Here is a 21,269-nt window from a genome sequence, read left to right as displayed (position 1 = left end):
AAAAATGCTAAACGTCAATTACCCACCTCAGCCAAACATGGTCAAGTCAATTTCAAATGTCCGTTATGGATGTTGGACATTTGGTGGCTATTTCCAGATTCACACGTCACAGAAATGGTGGCAGAAGCAGAAGTGCATGCCTGATAGCAACCAGCAGCTCACCTGTGTTGTATCTAGGGGGTCACACACACCTTTCAGAAGAAGTAGCCTGGGCGCTTTCCAGGTTACCCACTCAACAGTGGCAAAATGCTTCAGTTCAGTATTCAAAACATAAATAGCAAAGCTACCAACAGTCTCACGAAAACTAACCACCAGAAAACACAGCAACCTTTTTACGCCGGACAAACAATGTTATAGCAATACATCACAGTGATTAAATCCAAATCAAGGCATCCGAGGCCTGGGGACAAAGTTGTTTTGGGGGCTCCCTGTGTGCCCCAGTGCCAAAGCCATGCCCCCTACTTTCCAGCCTCACTGCTGCGCTTCCCCCTTTATTTACCTGTGGGGGCGGCAGCAGGCGGGCTTCTCGGTGTGCGGGCCTCCCTATTCCCTGGCCGGTGCTCCAGCTTCTCTCATGTCTGCTCATGGGCCTCCCCATTGAGTAGGGAGAGTATCGTGTGCTGTGATGTCACGGCACGCGACACTCTCCTAACTCAATGGGGAGCCCCACACGCAGGTATGAGAGAAGTTGGGGTGCCAGCCAGGGAATGAGGAGGCCCGTGTGCTGGCCGGGGGAGGAGGAGGGAGGAGAGGTCTGTGCACCTGCCAGGGAGCTGGGAGAAGCCTGCCCGCTGCCGCTACCACCACCATCAATAAGGGTAAATTGTGTGGAAATGGTGGTGGGCAGCAGGGCGGCACAGGGTGTATGCAGTGGGGCCCTTATGGGCCCCTTGACCCTCCAGGCTCAGGGACATTTGCACCCCTCATCCAATGGATGCTACGCCCATGCACTTGCCTCTCTGTACATAATATCTATTTCATTAAACTGCTAATAGTCCTGATTCAGCTCCACTGCCCTGTCCTTGCATACCATAACTCTTGGATGCTACAGTTATGTTACTCCAATCTTCTTCCTTGTGCTTGTCTTTACTCTGGACCAGGCCCTGTCTTGGGTGTCTGTAGTCAGCATCAACTAAGTGGCCCCCAGCACTGGCTGCAGACTGTTTAAATAAAGAGGTGCAGCCCTCATACTCTCCCTCCTTCCTTCCAGTTCTCGACCCCATTTCCCCAGGCTTCCTGATCACATGGAAAGAGCCCTTGGTCCATATAGGGTAGGATCTATGCACATGTTAAGCAAAACATATGAATGTTGGGAGTAGGACTGCCACATGCCACGCCATCCTCTCCATACATTCACTGGAACGAGTGAAAAGTCACCTGCTCACAATTGCTTGGCTTGCAATTGTCTGACAAAATAAAAAGCAAGGTGCTTATTGCATCCAAGAGCATGAAAAATAGGTCAAAGAAGTTATTGCAAAGTAATCAGAAATGCTCTTCTTCTTGCCTCCACTCAACTCTTCCCACAGCACTTGGGAATAAGCTGAGACCATGTTTATCTAAAGTTGTGGTTTCTAAGCCACGAGTGGGTTAGAGCAGATTCCCAAAACCATCCCTTCTTGGGCGAGAAGGGAGGGAAAACAGCCATGTAAGCATGTTAACATTGTGTTACAGTCACTAGGAAGTTGTAACTTGTCTCTGAGAGATGATGAGTCACAAGTGAAGGTCTATAAAAAGCAAAAGATTGTTACATGCTAAACAACCAGAGTTCCAAAGCCTTAGCATTCATCCAGCATGATGCTCTCAAGTACTGCAGCTGCTGTCTTTCTGTTGCTGGGCTTATCAAGGTGTTTTACTCTGCCTATATCAGATGAAGACGATAGTGATGAATTCAGCAGGAAAGATTTTGAGTCTGTAGAGGTACAGTAGTGATCTTTCACGTATATGTGTATTATTATCCTGTTGCCTCTGTCTTCTCCCCCTACACCCGTTTTTGTTTTTATTTATTTCTTAGTGTATAGATTCTACCTCTTCTTTTTAATGTATAGGTTCTCTGTCCTCTTTCAAAACTTAAGGTGCTAAACTTAAATTTAAGGGGCTAGAGCAGCTTCTTTATGAAGCAAGGCTACATCATGGGGGGGCTTAGTTTAGAAAAAGAGGCGACTAAAGGAAGACATGATAGAGGTCTGTAAAATTATGCATGGTGTGGAGAGAGAGGAGTTCTTCTCCCTCTCTCACAGCACTAGAGTCAGGGGTCATCCCATGAAACTGGTTGGCAGGGAATTTAGCATCAATAAAAGGAGGTACCTTTTCAGACAGTGCATAATTAATCTTGGAAATTTTCTGCCACAGATTGTGATGATGGTCTCCAGCTTGGGTGGCTTTAAAGGGGGCTTAGACAAATTCATGGAGGATAGGTCTGTCAATGGCTACTAGTTTTCATGCCTATAGGCCACCTCCAGGCTCAGAGGCAGGATGCCTCAGAATACCAGAGCAACAGGACAAGAGAGGTCATGCCTTCATCGCTTGCCTGTGGGCTTCCCAGAGGCATCTGGTGAGCCACTGTAGGAAATAAATGCTGGACCAAAGAGGTTTGGGCTTGATCCAGCAAGTCTCTTCTTATGTTCTCAGGTGGTAAGCCCCCCAGGGCAAGGAACTCTTTTCTTGGTTATGCTAGTCTGGAAAGTGCAATATATATTAATGCATATTTATTATTATTGTTGTTGTTTACACAGCCAGACAGGTATTATTGACTGGTTTGTTTTATTCAGGCATTGAGTCCTTCCCAAGGACCTGGGATGGCTGAATTTTATTATCAGTGTTGTTGCTGTTATTATTATAGATATTGTTGCAGAATATAGGCTGTTCCCAGTAAAGTTGCTTTTTGTAATTGGCTGATGCTGATTTCTGTGGCGGTTGTTGTTGTTGTTGTTGTTGTTGTTGTTGTTGTTGTTATTATTATTATTATTATTATTAACAACCATGTTGAAACACCAAAATTCTTGTGTTTTTCCCCCCTCCCAAGCACTATCTAAAGACTTATTACAATCTCCGATCTGGTCCTGCTGGTATGTTGAGGAAGTCAGCAGATGCAGTAGCATCCAAACTGCGAGAAATGCAGGCATTTTTCGGACTGGAAGTAACAGGCAAGCTAGATGAAGACACATACGAGCTCATGCAACAGCCGCGATGTGGTGTTCCTGATGTGGGGGAATACAATTTTTTCCCTCGGAAGCTGAAGTGGAACAAAAATGAATTAACATACAGGTAAGAATGCCAGTGCAAGATCCTGAGGCAAAATGTTTGTGCTGATGTATCACCATATGCAATGCCAGCACAGCACCTTTGCAGCACCATTTTTAGTGACATTGGGTTGGTGCACTGATCATTATCATGACATCTTTTCTAAGATAGACAAATAGAACCTCAGAGAATCCTCACCAAGGAAACCTGTAGAATGTAGGGGATTGCATGAGAATTCTCCAACGTTCTATCTATCTATCTATCCATCATATTTATATACTGCCTGATATGTGTATCTCTAGGCAGTGTACACAATTTAAAACCACAAATATAAAACAGAGTAAAAACAATGAAAACAATTTCACAGAATAAGATAAAACAATTTCATAGGATCAAAACAATTAAACTGTTAAAATTAATTTCATTTAAAAGCCTGAGAAAACAGGTGTGTCTTGAGGGTCTTCCAAAAAGCAATCAGAGATGGAGATGCTCTTATTTTGACAAGGGGCATATTCTAAAGTCCTGCGGCAGCCACAGAGAAGGCCCTGTCCTAAGTTGCCACCAAATGAGCCCGTGGCAACCATAACTGGACCTCCCCAGATTATTTTAATTGGCAGCAGGGTTCATGACAAAGAAGGTGTTCTTGTACCCTGGACCCAAGACATTGAGGGCTTTATAGGTAATAGCCAACATTTGGGATTTCACTTGGAAGATGAGGACTGTTTTCTTTGCTGCTGCTGCTGCTGCTCTGAATCTTGTGTTTTACTGTTTTATTTTACAGATCTTTTAAAACTTTTTAAATAGATGTGTTATTTTTATATTTGAATTTACTATTTGTGCTTTTAATTTTGCATTGTTTTTAAATTATATTGTAAACCACTTTGGGATTATTTTAATGAGTTCAGCAATAAATAAATACATAAAATTATTTATTTATTTTGTTTACTATATTTGTATATTGCCCAAAACTCACGTCTCTGGGCAATATACAATAAAACACATTAAAAACAAAGTTAAAACATTAAAACAATTTAAAACAATGATAGATCATATAAATGAATTCAATCAATACATAACATAACATAACATAACATAACATAACATAACATAACATAACATAACATAACATAACATAACATAACATAACACCCCATTAAGGATATAAAGAGAAAGGGACTGTGTTACAGCAGGTCAGCCCTGGGTTAGCATTAGGAATCTTATCACAGGAATGAATTGCCTGCAAAGAACCATTGGGAAATATTGTTTTTCTTTGGTAGGATTGTGAATTATACCCCAGATCTGACAAAGGCTGAAGTGGACAGAGCATTCAAGAAGGCTTTTAAGGTCTGGTCTGATGTGACACCACTCAACTTTACTAGAATTCGCAGTGGCACTGCTGACATCATGATCTCCTTTGGAAGAAGAGGTAAATCAAGAGAAATTATTTTAACAATAGTTGTGTTATATATATTTTCTTTTGCTTAGCGATTAAGCAGACTAATGGTATTTCTTGCTGCTTCCAATGTTTGTAGAGCATGGTGACTTCTATCCCTTTGATGGGCCTTCTGGACTACTGGCTCATGCTTTCCCTCCTGGACCAGATTCTGGAGGGGATGCTCATTTTGATGAGGATGAACTCTGGTCAACAGATTCCAAAGGTAGCATGGGCTCCAAAGATCATTTACATTACAGCTGTGTGGGGTGTCCATTCTAAACAACATTAAATGTGTCGACAACGTTCAACCTGTTTGGCCTGGCCTTCCAGGGTTTTTAAACTGTTTTAAATGTTTTAACTGTTAATGGTTTTATGCTGTTTTTAAACTGTACTGTAATTGTTGTTTTTAAAAGAATTGATTTGTGGGTTTTATTTATTATTATTATTATTATTATTATTATTATTATTATTATTAATTCAATTTCTATACCGAAATTTCTATATTTGATTTCTATTATTGTTGTGCACTGCCCGGAGCTGATTGGATGGGGCAGCATATAAAAGTAATAATAAATAAATAAATAAATCACTTTGGCCATGCTGGCTGGGGATGATGGGAGTTGTAGTCCAACACCATTTGGGGACCCAAGACGGAGAACCCCTGATTCACCCAAAACTAGTGATTCACCCAAAACTAGTGATTTGATCAGCAAGGTGATCCCCCCTTTTGAGGAAATGGGAGTGTTCATGAAGTTAATAATTTCTCAAATAGCAAATAGTGGCTGAACTGTATTTTGATTATTGCTTATTTGCCACTCATGAGTCACGTTTCCTGTCCCATACCCAGATAAGCACACAGACAGCCTGATGCTATTCCTATTTACTTGAAAGTGGGTTCTCTTGAATTCAGCTGGGCTTACTCCCAAGTAAGCTTTCATAGGATTGCAGCCTAAATAAAAATGAAAGATTTTAATGGGACCAAAGCATGCTAAAGTATATGCTGGAGTTCTGTTCAGTTAATTGCTTTAGAAAAATGATATTATCTCTAGGTTTTTTAATGAAAAGAACAGTGTGGTAAATAACCATATTAAGCACTGATATGTTGACATTTTAAAAAGCATTCAATAAGACTAAAGCAGAGTTTTCAAACATAGGTCCCCAGATATTGCTGGGCTCTAGAAGAGATCTGGTCTTGTGGTAGCAAGCATGACTTGTCCACTTAGTTAAGCAGAGTCTGCCCTGGTTGCATAGGTATGGGAGACTAGAAGTGTGAGCACTGTAAGATATTCCCCTCAGGGGATGGAGTTGCTCTGGGAAGAACATCTGCATGCAGAAGGTTCCGAGTTCCCTCCAAGATAGGGCTGAGAGAGACTCCTGCTGCTGCCAGTCTGTGTAGACAATGCTGAGCTAGATAGACCAAGGGTCTGACTCAGTATATGGCAGCTTCCTATGTTCCTATGTAACCCCCATCATCCCCCACCAAAGTGGCTGAGTCATTGTGGCAGAGGATGCTGGGAGTTGTAGTCCAGCAACATGTGGGGACCCACATTTGAGAACCCCTGGATTAAAGCAAGCACGCACTCTGAGTTCTATTTTTCATGCTTTACTGCAAGCTTTCTTTTCACAATCTTTATGTTTTCTAGGATACAACTTGTTTCTTGTTGCTGCCCATGAGTTTGGTCATTCCCTGGGACTTGAGCATTCCAGAGACCCAGGAGCTCTGATGTATCCAATTTACACATACACAGGCAAAAGTGGCTTCTTGCTGCCAGATGATGATGTACAAGGAATCCAGATACTCTATGGTATGCCTGCATGTTGCCATTTCCTTTCTTTGTGCACGTATTATTCTGCAGTGGAACTATAGTGAGTTTCTTGGGTGTTCCTATTCACAAGTCATACGAGATGATGCAAGACATGGTAGAACTTGGCACATAAAAACACCGCTTTCCTATAATCACCCCATCCACAGCACAACTTCTTAATCCATACAGCCTCCTTTGAAACGCCCTCAACAACAGTTCCTGCCAATGGATTGTGGTGGACACCCAGTCCACATATAGTGTACTGGGCCTTCAAAATCCTGTTGGCCCTCCTGAGGCTTATCTACAACCCACCCCGAAATCCTAGTTTTGCATGAATGTATAAATCAGCTCTAAGACTCTTGCTGTCACTGATTGCTGAAGTCAATATTTCATTTGTGCCATCTCTAGATTTTCTACATGTTGGACAAAGGAGAATGTACACCTTAGCAATCTCCACTCTTTGTCCTCACTTTTCATTTTCATGTAATGTTGTACAAAAGATGCTGCATGCCATCCACACATAGCTGGAGATCACAGACAAAGTCCACACTGCTGATCATAACTTGATTTTCTGCACAGGTGCAGGAGACCATGATCCCAATCCCGACCACCCCAAAACTCCCGAGAAATGCGCGGCAAACTTGACACTTGATGCCATTACAGAACTTCGAGGAGAAATGATGATCTTCAAAGACAGGTAAAAGACAAATGCTAGATGAAGTGTTTTGTTTAGATTCATATATTTTGCATACCATAGATATAGACATAGATATAGATACAGATATAAGAACATAAGAACAGCCCTGCTAGATCAGGCCCAAGGCCCATCTAGTCCAGCATCCTGTTTCACAAAGTGACCCACCAGATGCCACTGGAAGCCTACAGCAGGAGCTGAGGACATGCCCTCTCTCCTGCTGTTACTCCCCCGCAACTGCTACTCAGAGGCATCCTGCCTCTGAGGCTGGAGTTGGCCTGTAGCCCTCCGACTAGTAGCCGATGATGGACCTCTCCTCCATGAAGTTATCTAAATCCCTCTTAAAGCCATGCAGGTTGTTGGCCGTCACCACATCTTGTGGCAGAGAATTCCACAAGTTGATTATGCATTGTGTGAAAAAGTACTACTGTTTGTTGGTCCTAAATTTCCTGGCAATCAATTTCATGGGATGACCCCTGGTTCTAGTGTTATGTGAGAGGGAGTGTCCCCAATAAAGAGGGCTCTGACTCATTTTGGAGCTCTAATTGCTCTAATCAAGGGCCAACAGAACTCACTAGCCTCCAACGTTTGACCCATGAAAATAGGACAATCTCTTTAAAAAGCCAATACTCATCCTAAGGCTTAATGCCAAAGGTCCCTCTTTCCACAATGCTGAAGGCAAAAACTTCAGCCCTATTTACATGTGATGTTCAACACTCGTACAATCTAGCTTTCATTAGATATGCAAAAGAAGGGATGCTGTACTCATGTACAGCATCCCAAGAGCACACCCATAAGATCTACCCTGGTGCTGATGCACTGAGAAGCATCCCCCCCCGCCCTTGCACTTTCCATGCTTGCAGCATTTGTCTGAAGAGGCAAACAGCATAAGTGTGATGACCCCTGTTCCGTGACTGAAAAGCAGGGATGCCCTAGCCTTCTGATCATGGAAACAGCCAGCATCACGCTTATGGTGTTTGCCTCTTCAGATAAATGCCATCAGCATGGAAAGCATGGCAAAATGAGAATATAAGAACAGCCCTGCTGGATCAGGCCCAAGGCCCATTTAGTCCAGCATCCTGTTTCACACAGTGGCCCACCAGATGCCTCTGGGAAACCCCAGGCAAGAGGTGAGGCATGCCCTCTCTCTTGTTGTTGCTCCCCCAACTGGTATTCAGAGGCATCTTGCCTCTGAGTCTGGAGGTGGCCTATAGACACCAGACTAGTAGCTATTGATAGAACTGAATTATGTGAATTTGTCTAAGTCCCTTTTAAAGCCATCCAATCCAAGCTAGTGGCCATACTACATTCCGTGGCAGAGAATTCCATAGATTAATGATGCGCTGTGTGAAAAAGTGCTTCCTTTTGTTGGTCTTAAATTTCCTGTCCATCAGTTTCATGGGATGACCCCTGGTTCTAGTGTTGTGAGAGAGGGAGAAGAGTTTTTCTCTGTCCACTCTCTCTAAAGGTAAAGTGTGCCATCAAGTTGGTGTGAACTCCTGGCACTCACAGAGCCCTGTGGTAAGGTTGTCTTTGGTAGAATACAGGAGGGGTTTACCATTGCTATCTCCTATGCAGTTTGTGATGATGCCTTTCAGCATCTTCCTATATCACTGCTGCCCGATATAGGTGTTTCCCATAGTCTGGGAAACATACAAGCGGGGATTTGAACCGGCAACCTCTGGCTTGCTAATCAAGTCATTTCCCCGCTGCACCATTAGGTGGCTCCTCCACTCTCTCTCCTCCATGCATAATTGTATAAACCTCTACCATGTCTCCACGTAGTTGCCTCTTTCCCAAACTAAATCTCTCCAGATGCTGTAGCCTTGCCTCATAAGGAAGGTGCTCCAGGCCCCTGGTCATCTTGGTTGTTTCTAGGCACGTCAGCACTGGGGCAGGGTCTACTGGCTCACTCTTAGGATACTGTACATGAGTACAGTGTCCCTTTTCTTTGCATGTCTGAAGAGAACTTCTTTGTACAGTGAATACAGGTACAGATCTGTACGCAGGTAGTTTATTCCCATGTTTCAGTGAGCAGAGGTTCAGCACTACATTTCCGATCTGTATCCTGAATTTCAGGGGGCCTGTATCCAGGTTCACTTTCAAAATAAACACAGGCACAGTCATTCACACATAAACATGTACATGTGCACAGACATCTGTACACTCGTACAACATAATGTCTGAGTAATGCTTTCGTCTGCTGTGTTTGTTCCAAAATCCATTTTTCCTGTCACAGATTCTTCTGGCGTCTGCACCCTCAAATGGTTGAAGCAGATTTGGTCCAAATTAAGTCATTTTGGCCAGAAATTCCAGGCAAGATCGATGCAGCATATGAACATCCTGCCAATGACCATGTGTTGCTCTTTAGGGGTAAGTCTTCTGCAGAGGGGAGAAAAAAACCAAACCCTCTGCTTTGTGCATTCTGTGAAAACTCAACAAGGCAATTATAAAACTGGTAGCAACAGACTGGAAGGGAGTTTCCCCATTTTCAGTAAGAAGAGCTCCACCACATGGTTCTAGTACCTTGCCTTTGTAGCCACCTACAGAAGAAATAGCAAAACTAGATCCAGCTAGACAGGAGCATTCCCCACCCCACCCCCATCACATCAGATTGTATTTATGAATTGTTTATTAAAGTTTTACTTCACACTTCCTCCGAAGTGCTCAGGGTGGCTACCCACTTTCATCCTTACAACAACCCTGAGAGGTAGGTTAGGCTGAAAGATAATGACTTGGCTAAAGTAAAGTAAAACAGTCCTCATGGCTAACCAGAATGAACCCAGGTCTCCCTTGTTGTGCCCCAATACTCTACTCACAGCATCACTCTGGGCATCCACCATATAGAAATGAGGTTCAGAAATGGATGGACCCAGGGTGGCCTTTCCATAAGGCAGGGCAAGGTGGTCACCTAAGGCTTTGGCATGAGGAGTGGCACAGGGAAACAGCAAGCGCCAGTCCCCACAGCCACCACCCCCCGTTGCCTCCATTACCATTGGATGCCACCACCTTTCCTCACTGCAGTGGAGCTTGCTCTCCATGTAGCGGAGAATCTGAATCAACCCCTTAACCCCTGAACGGAGCTCATGGAGGAGATCTGGAGATCTCTGCTTAAAGGCTAAAACAAGTAAAGGTTTATTGGAAAAAGTTACAAACTTTGATGGGAAAGCCTGTACTAGCTACCTCATGGTAGAAAGCAGAAGAAAAGAAGAACAGAGAGAACAAAGAAGGGGGTGTCCTAAGAGTATCAGTCTACCAAATAGGAAGAGAAACTGAGGGGTAAACAGAGAACAAGGGGGCAGCCCTACACTCTCTGCCTCTGTTCCTAATGTCCCTTGTATCCGTATCCGTATTGTATTCATATTCCTAATGTCCTTAGTGCCCAATAGGAATTATTGGTGTTGAGAGTCGGTGTTTATGGAGTCACATCTCCAACTGGGTATGCCTCTTCTTTCCCTCTTCCTGCCACTGTCCAATAAGAGCCAGGTGTGCCCCCCGTTGCCACTGCCTGATTTGGCACAGCCTGAGAGTGCTCATATGCCATCTCTGCCTCAGCAGCAAGGCCTGAGAATGCTGAACACTCGCCTGCCAACACAGGGCATCATATTGTCCTTCACCTCAGGCAGCAAAATATCTTGGATTGCCTCTGAATATCCATTCAGGCCTCCCACCCCTGCCAGCTGGGATTTTACCAAGCAGATCCTTCTTTGCCCCTGGCCAAGGAGATGAAGGATGGACTGAACAGAAAGCTTTGTCTTCAATTTAGGCCAGGGCAGGTGGGATGTTTTCTCCCCACCATTCAGAGGGTGTCTCAGTTGGTCAAGAGGACAGAGAGACCTCTTTGGTCTCCAGGCCATTCAGGGGTTATTTTTTTATCCACACAAACATTCCTAACAATGGACTACAATTCAGAAGGGGAAATGGAAGATGTGCTTGTATGCAGTTAAATGTTTACACAAGTGTGACCCTGATTATAGCAAGAACAAACAAAAGATGTTTGCATTGCTTAAGGTCCAGGAAGTGGTTTTGACCTTTCACAAATTTACTTGGCTACAGTTCAGATTCCAGCACAAGACTTAATATATGGTTTAGCCTTGGATTCTGTAAACACAAAGGAGCAGAATTAAGTCTTCTGGCTCCAGAAAAAATTATAGAATCCTTACCATTTAGGGCCAGAGCACATATTACACTTAAAGCACTTCAGTTTTAATAGCATTCTTAGGACTGGCCATGTCCCTTTCTTCACAAAAAGCAGTTGCAGGATTAGGCCCATGGTGTGTAAACCTCCCCCACTTGTGCTGCTTACCCCAATAAAATTCCTCCCAAAGCATAACAGTTTCAGGGGTTGGGGTGTGTGTATGGGATTTTTGGTATACTGAGACAGTTGCACCTTTAAGGACAGACTATGAGCATGTGGCTGCTGTGGAGTAATTTGAATCAAGGTCCAAGCCTAATAGACTATGCACTTCTATTAATAGGCAGGAAATTTTGGGCTTTGAATGGCTATGACATCGTTGAGGGCTACCCCAAGAAAATTTATGAATTGGGCTTGCCAAGATCCGCAAAGTCAATAGATGCAGCTGTCCACATCACCAACACTGGCAAAACTCTCTTCTTCATAGGAGAAAAATACTGGAGGTATGTTGGAGTTTCTGTTAGAAGTGAGAATTCTAAATTCTTAGCATCGCAGTAACTGCTTCTGGCCACTAGAGGCATGGTGAGATGTTAATAGGTCTGTCTTGGTGAATTAGAGTCAAAACTGTTCAGTTGTTGAAGGCTAGTGCCTGTTTGGGTATGTAGTTCAATGGCTCTCTCTCAATATATGATACTTTAGTTTCTTTATAAATCTTTGTTTTTTGAACTCAACCTACGGTCTTCAGATAATTTCTTGTGCTAAACCTCTTTACCGCCAAAGAATACTCTGCTGTGTGAGGATTTTAATGTTTCTCCCCACACCCCTCAAAAGGTTCTACTCACCAGATATTGCTAGTAATGTTAGAGGCGCGCTCTCCCATTAGCACCCCACCCACCCCCGGCCGGGAATCTAGGTGTTAAGTTCCTAGGTTCCTAAGGCTAAAAATGTGGGTTGTTTTTTTAAAAATAAATAAGAAAAAAATATGACTTTACCTTGCTCTCCAGCTCTCCAGCAATGCCCCCAACCCCCAATTCCTCCAAATTTTAGCAAAAAATCACGGGTATATAAAGAGCCACAAAAGGGCTACACGCTGCCCCCAGAATGGAAGTGACACTGGAATTGACGCCATAAATTATTCCGATGGCCATGGATAGGTGAAAATTGCCCATTTTTGCACCGTGGATATGGAAACCAGGTCTCTAGGACCTCACCACGGATACACAAAACAGTGGTTGCTGGAACTGCGGATGACGAGGGCCACCATTATTCTGAAACCTCCATGACATATTGTGATCTCCAAAGACCTTCAAATGACTTGTGATCTCCAAAGATCATTCTGTCACCTTTAAGGCCCTAACAGTGGGTCCTGCATACCAAGAGAGCCTTCTTGTGTGTATGCACCTCCCCTCTTATTAAATTAAGCAGGTCTGGATTAACCTCTGGGCTAATAAGGTTGTAGCCTTAGGCCCTGAAATGTTTAGGCCTTACTTTAGGCCCTCCATTTTCTGCTATGAGCCTCAGGCCCCCTCATAACCTTAACCCACCCCGAATATGAACTTGGGTGAACTACTCTGTGGCCGCCTCCAGACACCACAGGAAACCTGAGGCAAACTGAACTCAGGTTGGCCCTCCATGACATCCGAATAATCACAACCGTGGTTCCGGGACACAATCGTGGTTCTGATTCCTCCCCCAAACCTCAGAATGAACCTTCAGTTCATAGTGAGTTACACTTACCAAACCGAGAGACAGGAGCCTGCAATGTGAGTTGCCCAAACTGGTGTAAAGGGAGGAAGCTCCTCCTACTCCTTAAAACGCATTGGATGGTGGAGCTTTCCTTCAAGGACTAGGGGAAGCCCACACAGCCAGTTCTGTCCCTTTTGCATTCTCTCAGACTATAGTTTCTTATCATCTGGGGGGCTGCTGGGGGACAGGGAGGCAAACTGTGGATCCAATGGACCCCGAAGGTGGCCTGTGTCTCTTTTCTGCTACGAGATCTATTAAGGGGCAGATTAGAACCTTTTCTATTGCAGTGCCCGCTTGAAGGCTCTCTCTTCCAAAACATATGTATTTAGTCACCATTCTGTTCAGGCAGGCATTTACAAGGCCACAGGCTGATTGATGTATATAGATTTGGGCACAGGGTTGGTAGTTGGAGGCAATTACATTGCATTACAAGCTTTATAATTAGAAAAGGTGGATCTGGATTATATGGTGGTTGTTGTTGTAAGACACATTAAAATACTTCTCAGAACAGAAATGTAACACATACATTCTGTCAGCAAATAAATATTATTTGTCCTTCAACATAGTTATGATGAAAATAACCAATTGATGGAAAAAGGCTTCCCTAGGCTTATAGAGGATGATTTCCCAGGGATTGGTCACCGAGTGGATGCAGCCTATCAGAAAAATGGTATGTGTTTTCATTTCCTGCCTCTTCCTCATATTACTGAGAGGAAACACTCCATAAAGTTAAGGATGTTTTCTTACCCAAGTAACCTGACGCTAACCACATTTACTTGGAAGTAAATCACTCATATCCTAGCAGAGGTGTTCCCAATTTTGGATTCCCAGATGTTGTTGGAGTACAATCCCAGCAACCCCAGCAACAATGGCCAGAAGTCATTCTTCTTTTTGACCTGTCATTCTGCCCTCAGAGACTTGTTTCTGCAGGTCAAATTGTGCTTTCAAAACATGGGGAGAATGCCAAAAATCTTGCACTTTTGCACAAGAACACCATCATTGTGTTTTTAAAATGTGAATGGGACAATTTTTAACAAAACAAACTCAAGCAACATAGAGCTGCACTTTAATCTGACAAGTCTTGTTCTTTTGCAGGCTATATCTACTTTTTCAATGGACCACTGCAATTTGAATTCAGCATCTGGGGTGAAAGAATTATTCGGGTCTTGAACACCAACTCTATTTTCTGGTGTTGATTGCATCAGAACAGGTTCTGAGCTGTGGAACACTTTGTGACCCATGAAAAATAATACAGTAGGCTATGGTGTATTTTTAATCTAGAAGCTTGATTCTGTGAACAAGCTCTGGTCATTCTGCCATTGAATTTATACTGTATATATGGGACTTTATGGCACTACATATATCAGTCTGGAACTGAGTTAAATTAAAAAGAGTAGCATTCATTTATAAATATCTGAGGGCGTTACAGTATTTAAAAGTCAAATGAGCAAATGAACAATCTTCCTGTCAAATACTGATTGAATCAGTTCTGCAGTATTCAAGAGCTGCAGGTGAATTAGGACCTTGCAGAAGGATTTTAGCACCTTTCAGGATAAGACCCCGCCCTCCCAAGCCTAAGGATAAAGCTAGGTTTTGCATCTGCTGACCCAGAGATGGTACCACTTGTGTTAAGGATCCAGAGCAGTGAGACATTGAGGTTGTTCACATGACCAGGCAAACAGGGCAGGCTAGTGAAGTGTACCTTCCCTCCAGACGAGCAATGGCTTACTTCTGGAAGTGCGGACCATGCTCTCAGATGAGCAGCGCTACCGGCAGCAATGAGGATGAATCTCTGTGCTGCTTCCGGTAGTGCAGGTAAACAGAGGCCAGGACTGTGCAACAAGCATGATGCTTCAGAGGATTCCCCCAAGAGACAGGCATTCTAGGCATCAATATGCTTAACATATTGAAGCAGCCCAGCTCACACATGAGCAAGTAGCCCGGGTTTAAGGAGCGCTAGCAGCCAGGTAAAGAAGCTGGGCTAAGGGACGCTGGCCTGACAAGATTGGGCCCAATCCCGGCAGTTCTCACGTGCAGCCTAACCCAGGCTGGGCATCCCACTAGGTAAGAACTCATTAGGAACTCAGACTCACTAGGTAGGAATGATGTTTCCTGTCCCTGTTCTGCACTGGTACCCTTTGCCATCCTTCTTCCCAGTCTTCAGTAAGAAGATGGACTGCATCAAATAGATACAGGAAGGTGAATGGTCCAGAGAGCCACAAGTTTTGTGTCCTGGTGACCAAATGTGTGGTCACCAGGACCCACAAGGCTGAGATCTTGTCTCTGGTGTCTCACCATGCTTCAGAACCAGAACATGAGTCCAGGAACAATTCATCTCTTCAGGTTTGGAGCAGGAGAGGCATGATCTGCAGTGCTTCCAAAGAATTCCAAGAACCCCAGAAGCACACTATGAAAAAAAAGCCTCAGCCCTAGAGCTGGAGAGGGGGAAATTGATTATTCCTGCAGTCCACTTGCTTTTCAGGCTGCTCTGAGCACCTCTGAAATGCCCCATATTTGTGGAGATGATTCTGCCCCACTATCTAATTCCAAGACTGGGAGGAAGGTTGGAGTTAATCATGCTCACTAGAGAGTGTTTCGGAATGCTCAGCATGGCAAGTGGAATTGTGGACCCCTGGAATGGACATTATCATTTTATAGGCACTCCGCTCTCATTTTCATGAATGCTTCTCCAATGTTTTGTTTTGTTTTTTAAACCCATTTGGTATTTATTCTTGTATTGTCTGTAAATTCCCAGCACAAAGACAGCATATGATGCAATGATGATATTTTGACTTTACGTTGTGTTTTTAAATATGCTAAATAAACTATATAGATACATAGAACTGGTGGGTTTGACTACTTTAACAAAAACAAAGCAGATGTTGCTGGCCTACAACTCCCATCATACCCAGCCAAAGGCCATTGTGGCTGGGAATGATGAAAGTTGAAGGCCAACAACATCTGGGGGTCCATCATACCCAGTCACATTATATCACGTCCAGGGCTATTCTGCCATAACTGGATGACTGGATGGCCAGTCACTTATCTCTCCGCCTAACCAACTTCAGAAAGTTGTTGTGAGGACAATCATGTACATGCCTCTGGCCTTCTTGGAAGAAGAGCAAGCTATAAATGTAGAAGTAGTAGTAGTTGGATAGCTAGATAGAAACATAAGAACAACCCTGCTGGATCAGGCCCAAAGCCCATCTAGTCCAGCATCCTGTTTCACATAGTGGCCTACCAGATGCTGCTGGAAGCCTAAAGGCAGGAGTTGAGGGCATGCCCTCTCTCCTGCTATTACTCCCGTGCAACTGGTACTCAGAGGCATCCTGCCTTGGAGGCTGGAGATGGCCTATAGCCCTCCAAATAGTAGCCATTGATAGACCTCTCCTCCATGAAATTATCCAAACCCCCAGGTTGTTCTCTGTCACCACATCTTGTGGCAGAGAATTCCACAAGTTGATTATGTGCTGTGTGAAAAAATACTTCTGTTTGCTAGTCCTAAACTTCCTGGCAATCAATTTCATGGGATGACCCCTGGTTCTAGTGTTATGTGAGAGGGAGAAGAATTTCTCTCTATCCGTTTTCTCCACACCGTGCATGATTTTATAGACCTCTATCATGTCTCCCCACAATCGTCTTTTTTCTAAACTAAATAGCCCCAGGTGTTGTTGCCTTGCTTCATAAGGAAAGTGCTCTAGCCCCTGATCATCTTGGTTGCCCTCTACTACACCTTTTCCAGTTCTACAATGTCCTTTTATAGGTGTGGTGACCAGAATTGTATGCAGTACTCCAAGTGTGGCTGCACCATAGATTTGTATAAGGGCGTTATAATATTAGCAGTTTTATTTTCAATCCTCTTCCTAATGATCCCTAGCATGGAATTGGCCTTTTTCACAGCTGTTGCACATTGAGTCGACACTCACAATGAGCTGTCCACCATGACCCCAAGATCCCTCTCCTGGTCAGTCACCGACAGCTCAGATCCCATCAATGTATACTTGAAGTTGGGGTTTTCTTCCCAATGTGCATCACTTTACACTTGAACAGCATTTGCCACTTTGTTGCCGACTCACCTAGTTTAGAGAGATCCTTTTGGAGCTCCTCACAATCTGTTTTGGATATTACCACCCGAAAGAGTTTGGTATCATCTGCAAATTTGGCCACCTTGCTGCAAACCCCAACTTCTAGATCATTTATGAAAAAATAAAAACACTGGTCCCAGTATAGATCCCTGGGGGACCCCACTTCTTACTTCCCTCCATTTAGAAAAGTGTCAATTTATTCCTATGCTCTGTTTCCTTTCCTTCAACCAGTTACCAATCAACACATGAACATGTCCCCTTATCCCATGACTGCTAAGTTTTCTAAGTGAGACTAATCTATCTGTTTTCTAAGATAGATAAATAGAATCTCAAAGAATCCCCACCAAGGAAACCTGTAGAATGAGGATTGCATGAGGATTCTCCAAGGTTCGTTCTTTCTTTCTTTCTTTCTTTCTTTCTTTCTTTCTTTCTTTCTTTCTTTCTTTCTTTCTTTCTTTCTTCCTTCCTTCCTTCCTTCCTTTCTTTTTTCTTTCTTTCTATCCAGCTACTACAACCTCTACATTTATAACTTGTTCTTTCTCCAAGAAGGACAGAGGAGTGTACATGCTTATTCTCAGAGCAACATTTGGGGTAGGTTAGGCTGAGAGATAAGTGACTGGCCCAGAGTAATCCACTGAGCTTCATGGCTGAATGGGGGTTTGAACTCGAGTCTCCCTGGTCCTAGTCCAACACTCCAACCACTACAGAACACTGGCTCAGTATCTATCTATCTATCTATCCATCCGCAAAGTACACCTTTCAATGAAACCTTTGGCCCAATCCCGTTTGGCCAAATCCTCTAAAATCTCAGAATATGATTAGATGGTATCATTTCTTCATTTACTTCTGCCATCTTCAGATGCTGTTCAAAGAAAGAGGAAATTTGTTGTTACAAAAGAATATTTTACTAAGAGATTTGTTTTGAGAAGATGATTCTTTAAGGCAGCATTTTATGACAAATTTCCTTTCTCAAACTTTCAAAAAGAATTGCATGAACATATTTCTCAGTTACCCTGTGCAACTTTCATATGGTCATAGCCCTTGTTAGGAGGATAGCAATGGGTTCTTATCTCACTTCTGAGCACCCTGACCTGACTGAGAATATTTCATACAGTGCTAGGAGCCATGCCTGCCTCTGACCCTATACCCTGCTGAATATCAGGAACAGAGGAAGTTTCCTTCTCTCAAGTAAGACTGTTGGTCCATATAGTTAGTTAGTTAGTTAGTTATTCGATTTCTATACTACCCTTCCAAAAATGGCTCAGGGCAGTTTACACAGAGAAATAATAAATAAAAATAAGATGGAACCCTGTCCCCAAGGGGCTGACAATCTAAAAGAAACATAAGACAGACACCAGCAACAGTCACTGGAAGTACTGTGCTGGGGATCAATAGGGCCAGTTACTCTCCCCCTGCTAAATAAAAAGAATCACCACGGTAAAAGGTGTCTCTTTGCCCAGTTAGCAGGGGTTAGGGTCAGCACTATCTACACTGACTAGCAGCTGGTCTCTATAGTTACCTGGAGATGCCAGGGATTGAACCAGGGACCTTTGGCATGCAAAGTAGATGCTCTACCAGTGAGCTACAGTCTTCCTGTATCTCCTGTAGTCCAGCCATCATTGGGGCTATTTACACACCGCACAGTAGTGGGCGGGCGGGCGGGCAGGCAGAGGGGACCCTCTGGAGGGCAGGAGGCAGTTGGACCTTTAGATGATGAGGGTGTGAAAGGGATTATTAAGGAGGATAAGGAGATTTCAGAGAAGCTGAATGAGCTCTTCACTGTGGAGGATACTGACCATATACCCTCTCCAGAATTGAGTTTTTCAGGTGTAGCACCTGAAGAACTGGGTGAATTTGAGGTAACAAAGGAAGATGTTCTAAACTGTCTTGAAAAGCTAAAAATTAACAAATTGCCATGGCCAGATGACATCCATCCACCCAAGTGTTCTGAAGGAACTCAAATGTGAAATTGCCAATTTCCTAGCAAAAATATATAACTTGTCCCTACAATCAGCCTCTGTACCAGAGGACTGGGAAGTAGCCAATGTGACTCCAATTTTCAAGAAGGGATCCAGGGGAGATCCAGGAAATTACAGGCCAGTCAGCTTAACTTTGGTGCCGGGTAAATTGATGTAAAGCATACTTAAGGACAAAATAGTTAAACATATAGAAAAACAGACCTTGCTGAGGGGTAACCAGCATGGCTTCTACAAGGGAAAGCCTTGCCTCACTAACCTTTTGGAGATTTTGGAGAATGTCAATAGGCATGTGGATGAAGGTGATCCATTCGACATAGTATACTTCCAAAAAGCTTTTGATAAAGTTGCCCACCAAAGGTGTAAACTTAGTAAGTAAACTTAGCAGTCATGGAATAAGGAGACAGGTTCATGTGTGGATCGGTAACTGGTTGAAGGACAGGAAACAGAGAGTAGGAATAAATTGACAGTTTTCACAATGGAGGGAGGGAGGAAGTGGGGTCACCCAGGGATCAGTACTGGGATCAGTGCTCCTTAACTTGTTCATAAACGATCTAGAAGTTGGGGTGACCAGCAAGGTGATGGAATTTGCAGATGACACTAAACTATTTAGGGTAGTGAAATCCACAACGGATTGTGAGGAACTCCAAAAAGATCTCTCCAAACTGGGGAACTGGGCGACAAAATGGCAAATGCAGTTCAATGTAAGCAAGTGTAAAGTGATGCACATTGGGGCAAAAACCACCAACTTCACATATACGCTTATGGGATCTGAACTGCCAGTGACTGACCAAGAGAGAGATCTTGGGGTCATGGTGGACAGCTCATTGAAAGTGTTGTCTCAGTGTGTGGCAGCTGTGAAAAAAGCTAATCCCAAGCAAGGAATAATTAGGAGGGGGATTGAAAATAAACGTGCAAATATTATAATGCCCTTATACAAATCTATGTTGCGGCCACATTTTGAGTGCTGCATACAGCTTTGGTCACCGTATCTTAAAAAGGTTATTGTAGAACTGGAAAAGGTGCAGAAAAGGGCAACCAAAATGATCAGGAGCCTAGAGCACATTCCTTATGAGGCTAGGCTACAGCATCTGGGTCTCTTTACCTTGGAAAAGAGGTGCCTAAGGGGAGACATGATTGAAGTGTATAAAATTATGCATGGAGTGGAGAGGGTAGACAGGGAGAAAATTCTCTCTCTCTCTCTCTCTCTCTCTCTCACAACACTAGAACCAGGGGTCACCCCATGAACTTGAAGGTTGGGAAATTTAGGACCGACAAGCAGAAGTAGTTTTTCACACAGCGCACAATTAATCTATGGAATTCCTTGCCATGGGATGTGGTGTTGGCCACCAGCTTGCATAGCTTTAAAGGGGAGTTAGACAGGCACATGGAGGACAGGTCTACTAGTCTACTAGTCTGATGGCTGTGGGCCATCTCCAGCCTCAGAGGCACGATGCCTCTCAATACCAGTTGCAGGGGAGCAACAGCAGGAGAGAAGGCATGCACATACCTCTTGCCTGTGGGCTTCCCAGAGGCATCTGGTGGACCACTGTGTGAAACAGGATGCTGGACTAGATGGGCCTTGTGCCTGATCCAGCAGGGCTATTCTTACATTCTTAGGAGGAAGTCTGGGCCAACTCACCTTCCGCCCCATATGAGTGACCAAATGTTGCTGGGAGCGCAGACCATGCTCCCAGATTATCTGCCCTGTGCCATGCAGCGTAGAACTCCAGAGGCTGGGACCATGCATGTCGGCCTCCACATATCCCTCATTGCACCACACAATGTGTGTGGTGCATTGGGGTATTCCCGCAGGAGATGGTCACTCTAGGCACCCGTTTCTGTGACCATTTGGGCTGAATGCAGCCTGAGCAAACACATAACCCCAGAGCCTGGATTAAGAGTGAACTCACACCTTTAACCCCGACTAAATGCCAAGTTAAAAAGCTGGGCTGGGTGGCACTGCCCTGCTGGGATCAGACCCAATCCTGGAAGTTCTCGCACACAGCCTAAGCCAGGCTGAGTTTCCCTAGCCCCGTTTAGGCTGTACATGAGAACAGCTTCATTCCCTTCCTCTAGCCGGGGATATTAACATGTCAGAAAAAACAATTACCTGGCTCCCCAACCCCTTGTTTTTCCTTTCTTTTCTTTCC

General features: G+C 43.9%; 1 protein-coding gene across 1 annotated transcript; it reads left to right on the top strand.

Annotated features, from left to right (window-relative positions):
* The first annotated feature begins 1,785 nt into the window (after positions 1 to 1,785).
* On the top strand, positions 1,786 to 15,889 carry LOC128352361 (collagenase 3-like). The gene is made up of 10 exons (XM_053312900.1): positions 1,786 to 1,917; positions 3,023 to 3,264; positions 4,518 to 4,666; positions 4,773 to 4,898; positions 6,319 to 6,480; positions 7,060 to 7,177; positions 9,414 to 9,547; positions 11,653 to 11,812; positions 13,622 to 13,725; positions 14,151 to 15,889. The coding sequence occupies exons 1-10, from the start codon at positions 1,792 to 1,794 to the stop codon at positions 14,249 to 14,251; spliced, it is 1,422 nt and encodes a 473-aa protein (XP_053168875.1). The 5' UTR covers positions 1,786 to 1,791; the 3' UTR covers positions 14,252 to 15,889.
* The last annotated feature ends 5,380 nt before the right edge of the window (positions 15,890 to 21,269 follow it).

The sequence above is a fragment of the Hemicordylus capensis genome, chromosome 3, assembly GCF_027244095.1.
Source record: "Hemicordylus capensis ecotype Gifberg chromosome 3, rHemCap1.1.pri, whole genome shotgun sequence".
In the NCBI taxonomy this organism is placed as follows: Eukaryota; Metazoa; Chordata; class Lepidosauria; order Squamata; family Cordylidae; genus Hemicordylus; species Hemicordylus capensis.
Note: the sequence above shows the minus strand (reverse complement) of the source record. Positions and strands in the feature narration are given on the sequence as shown.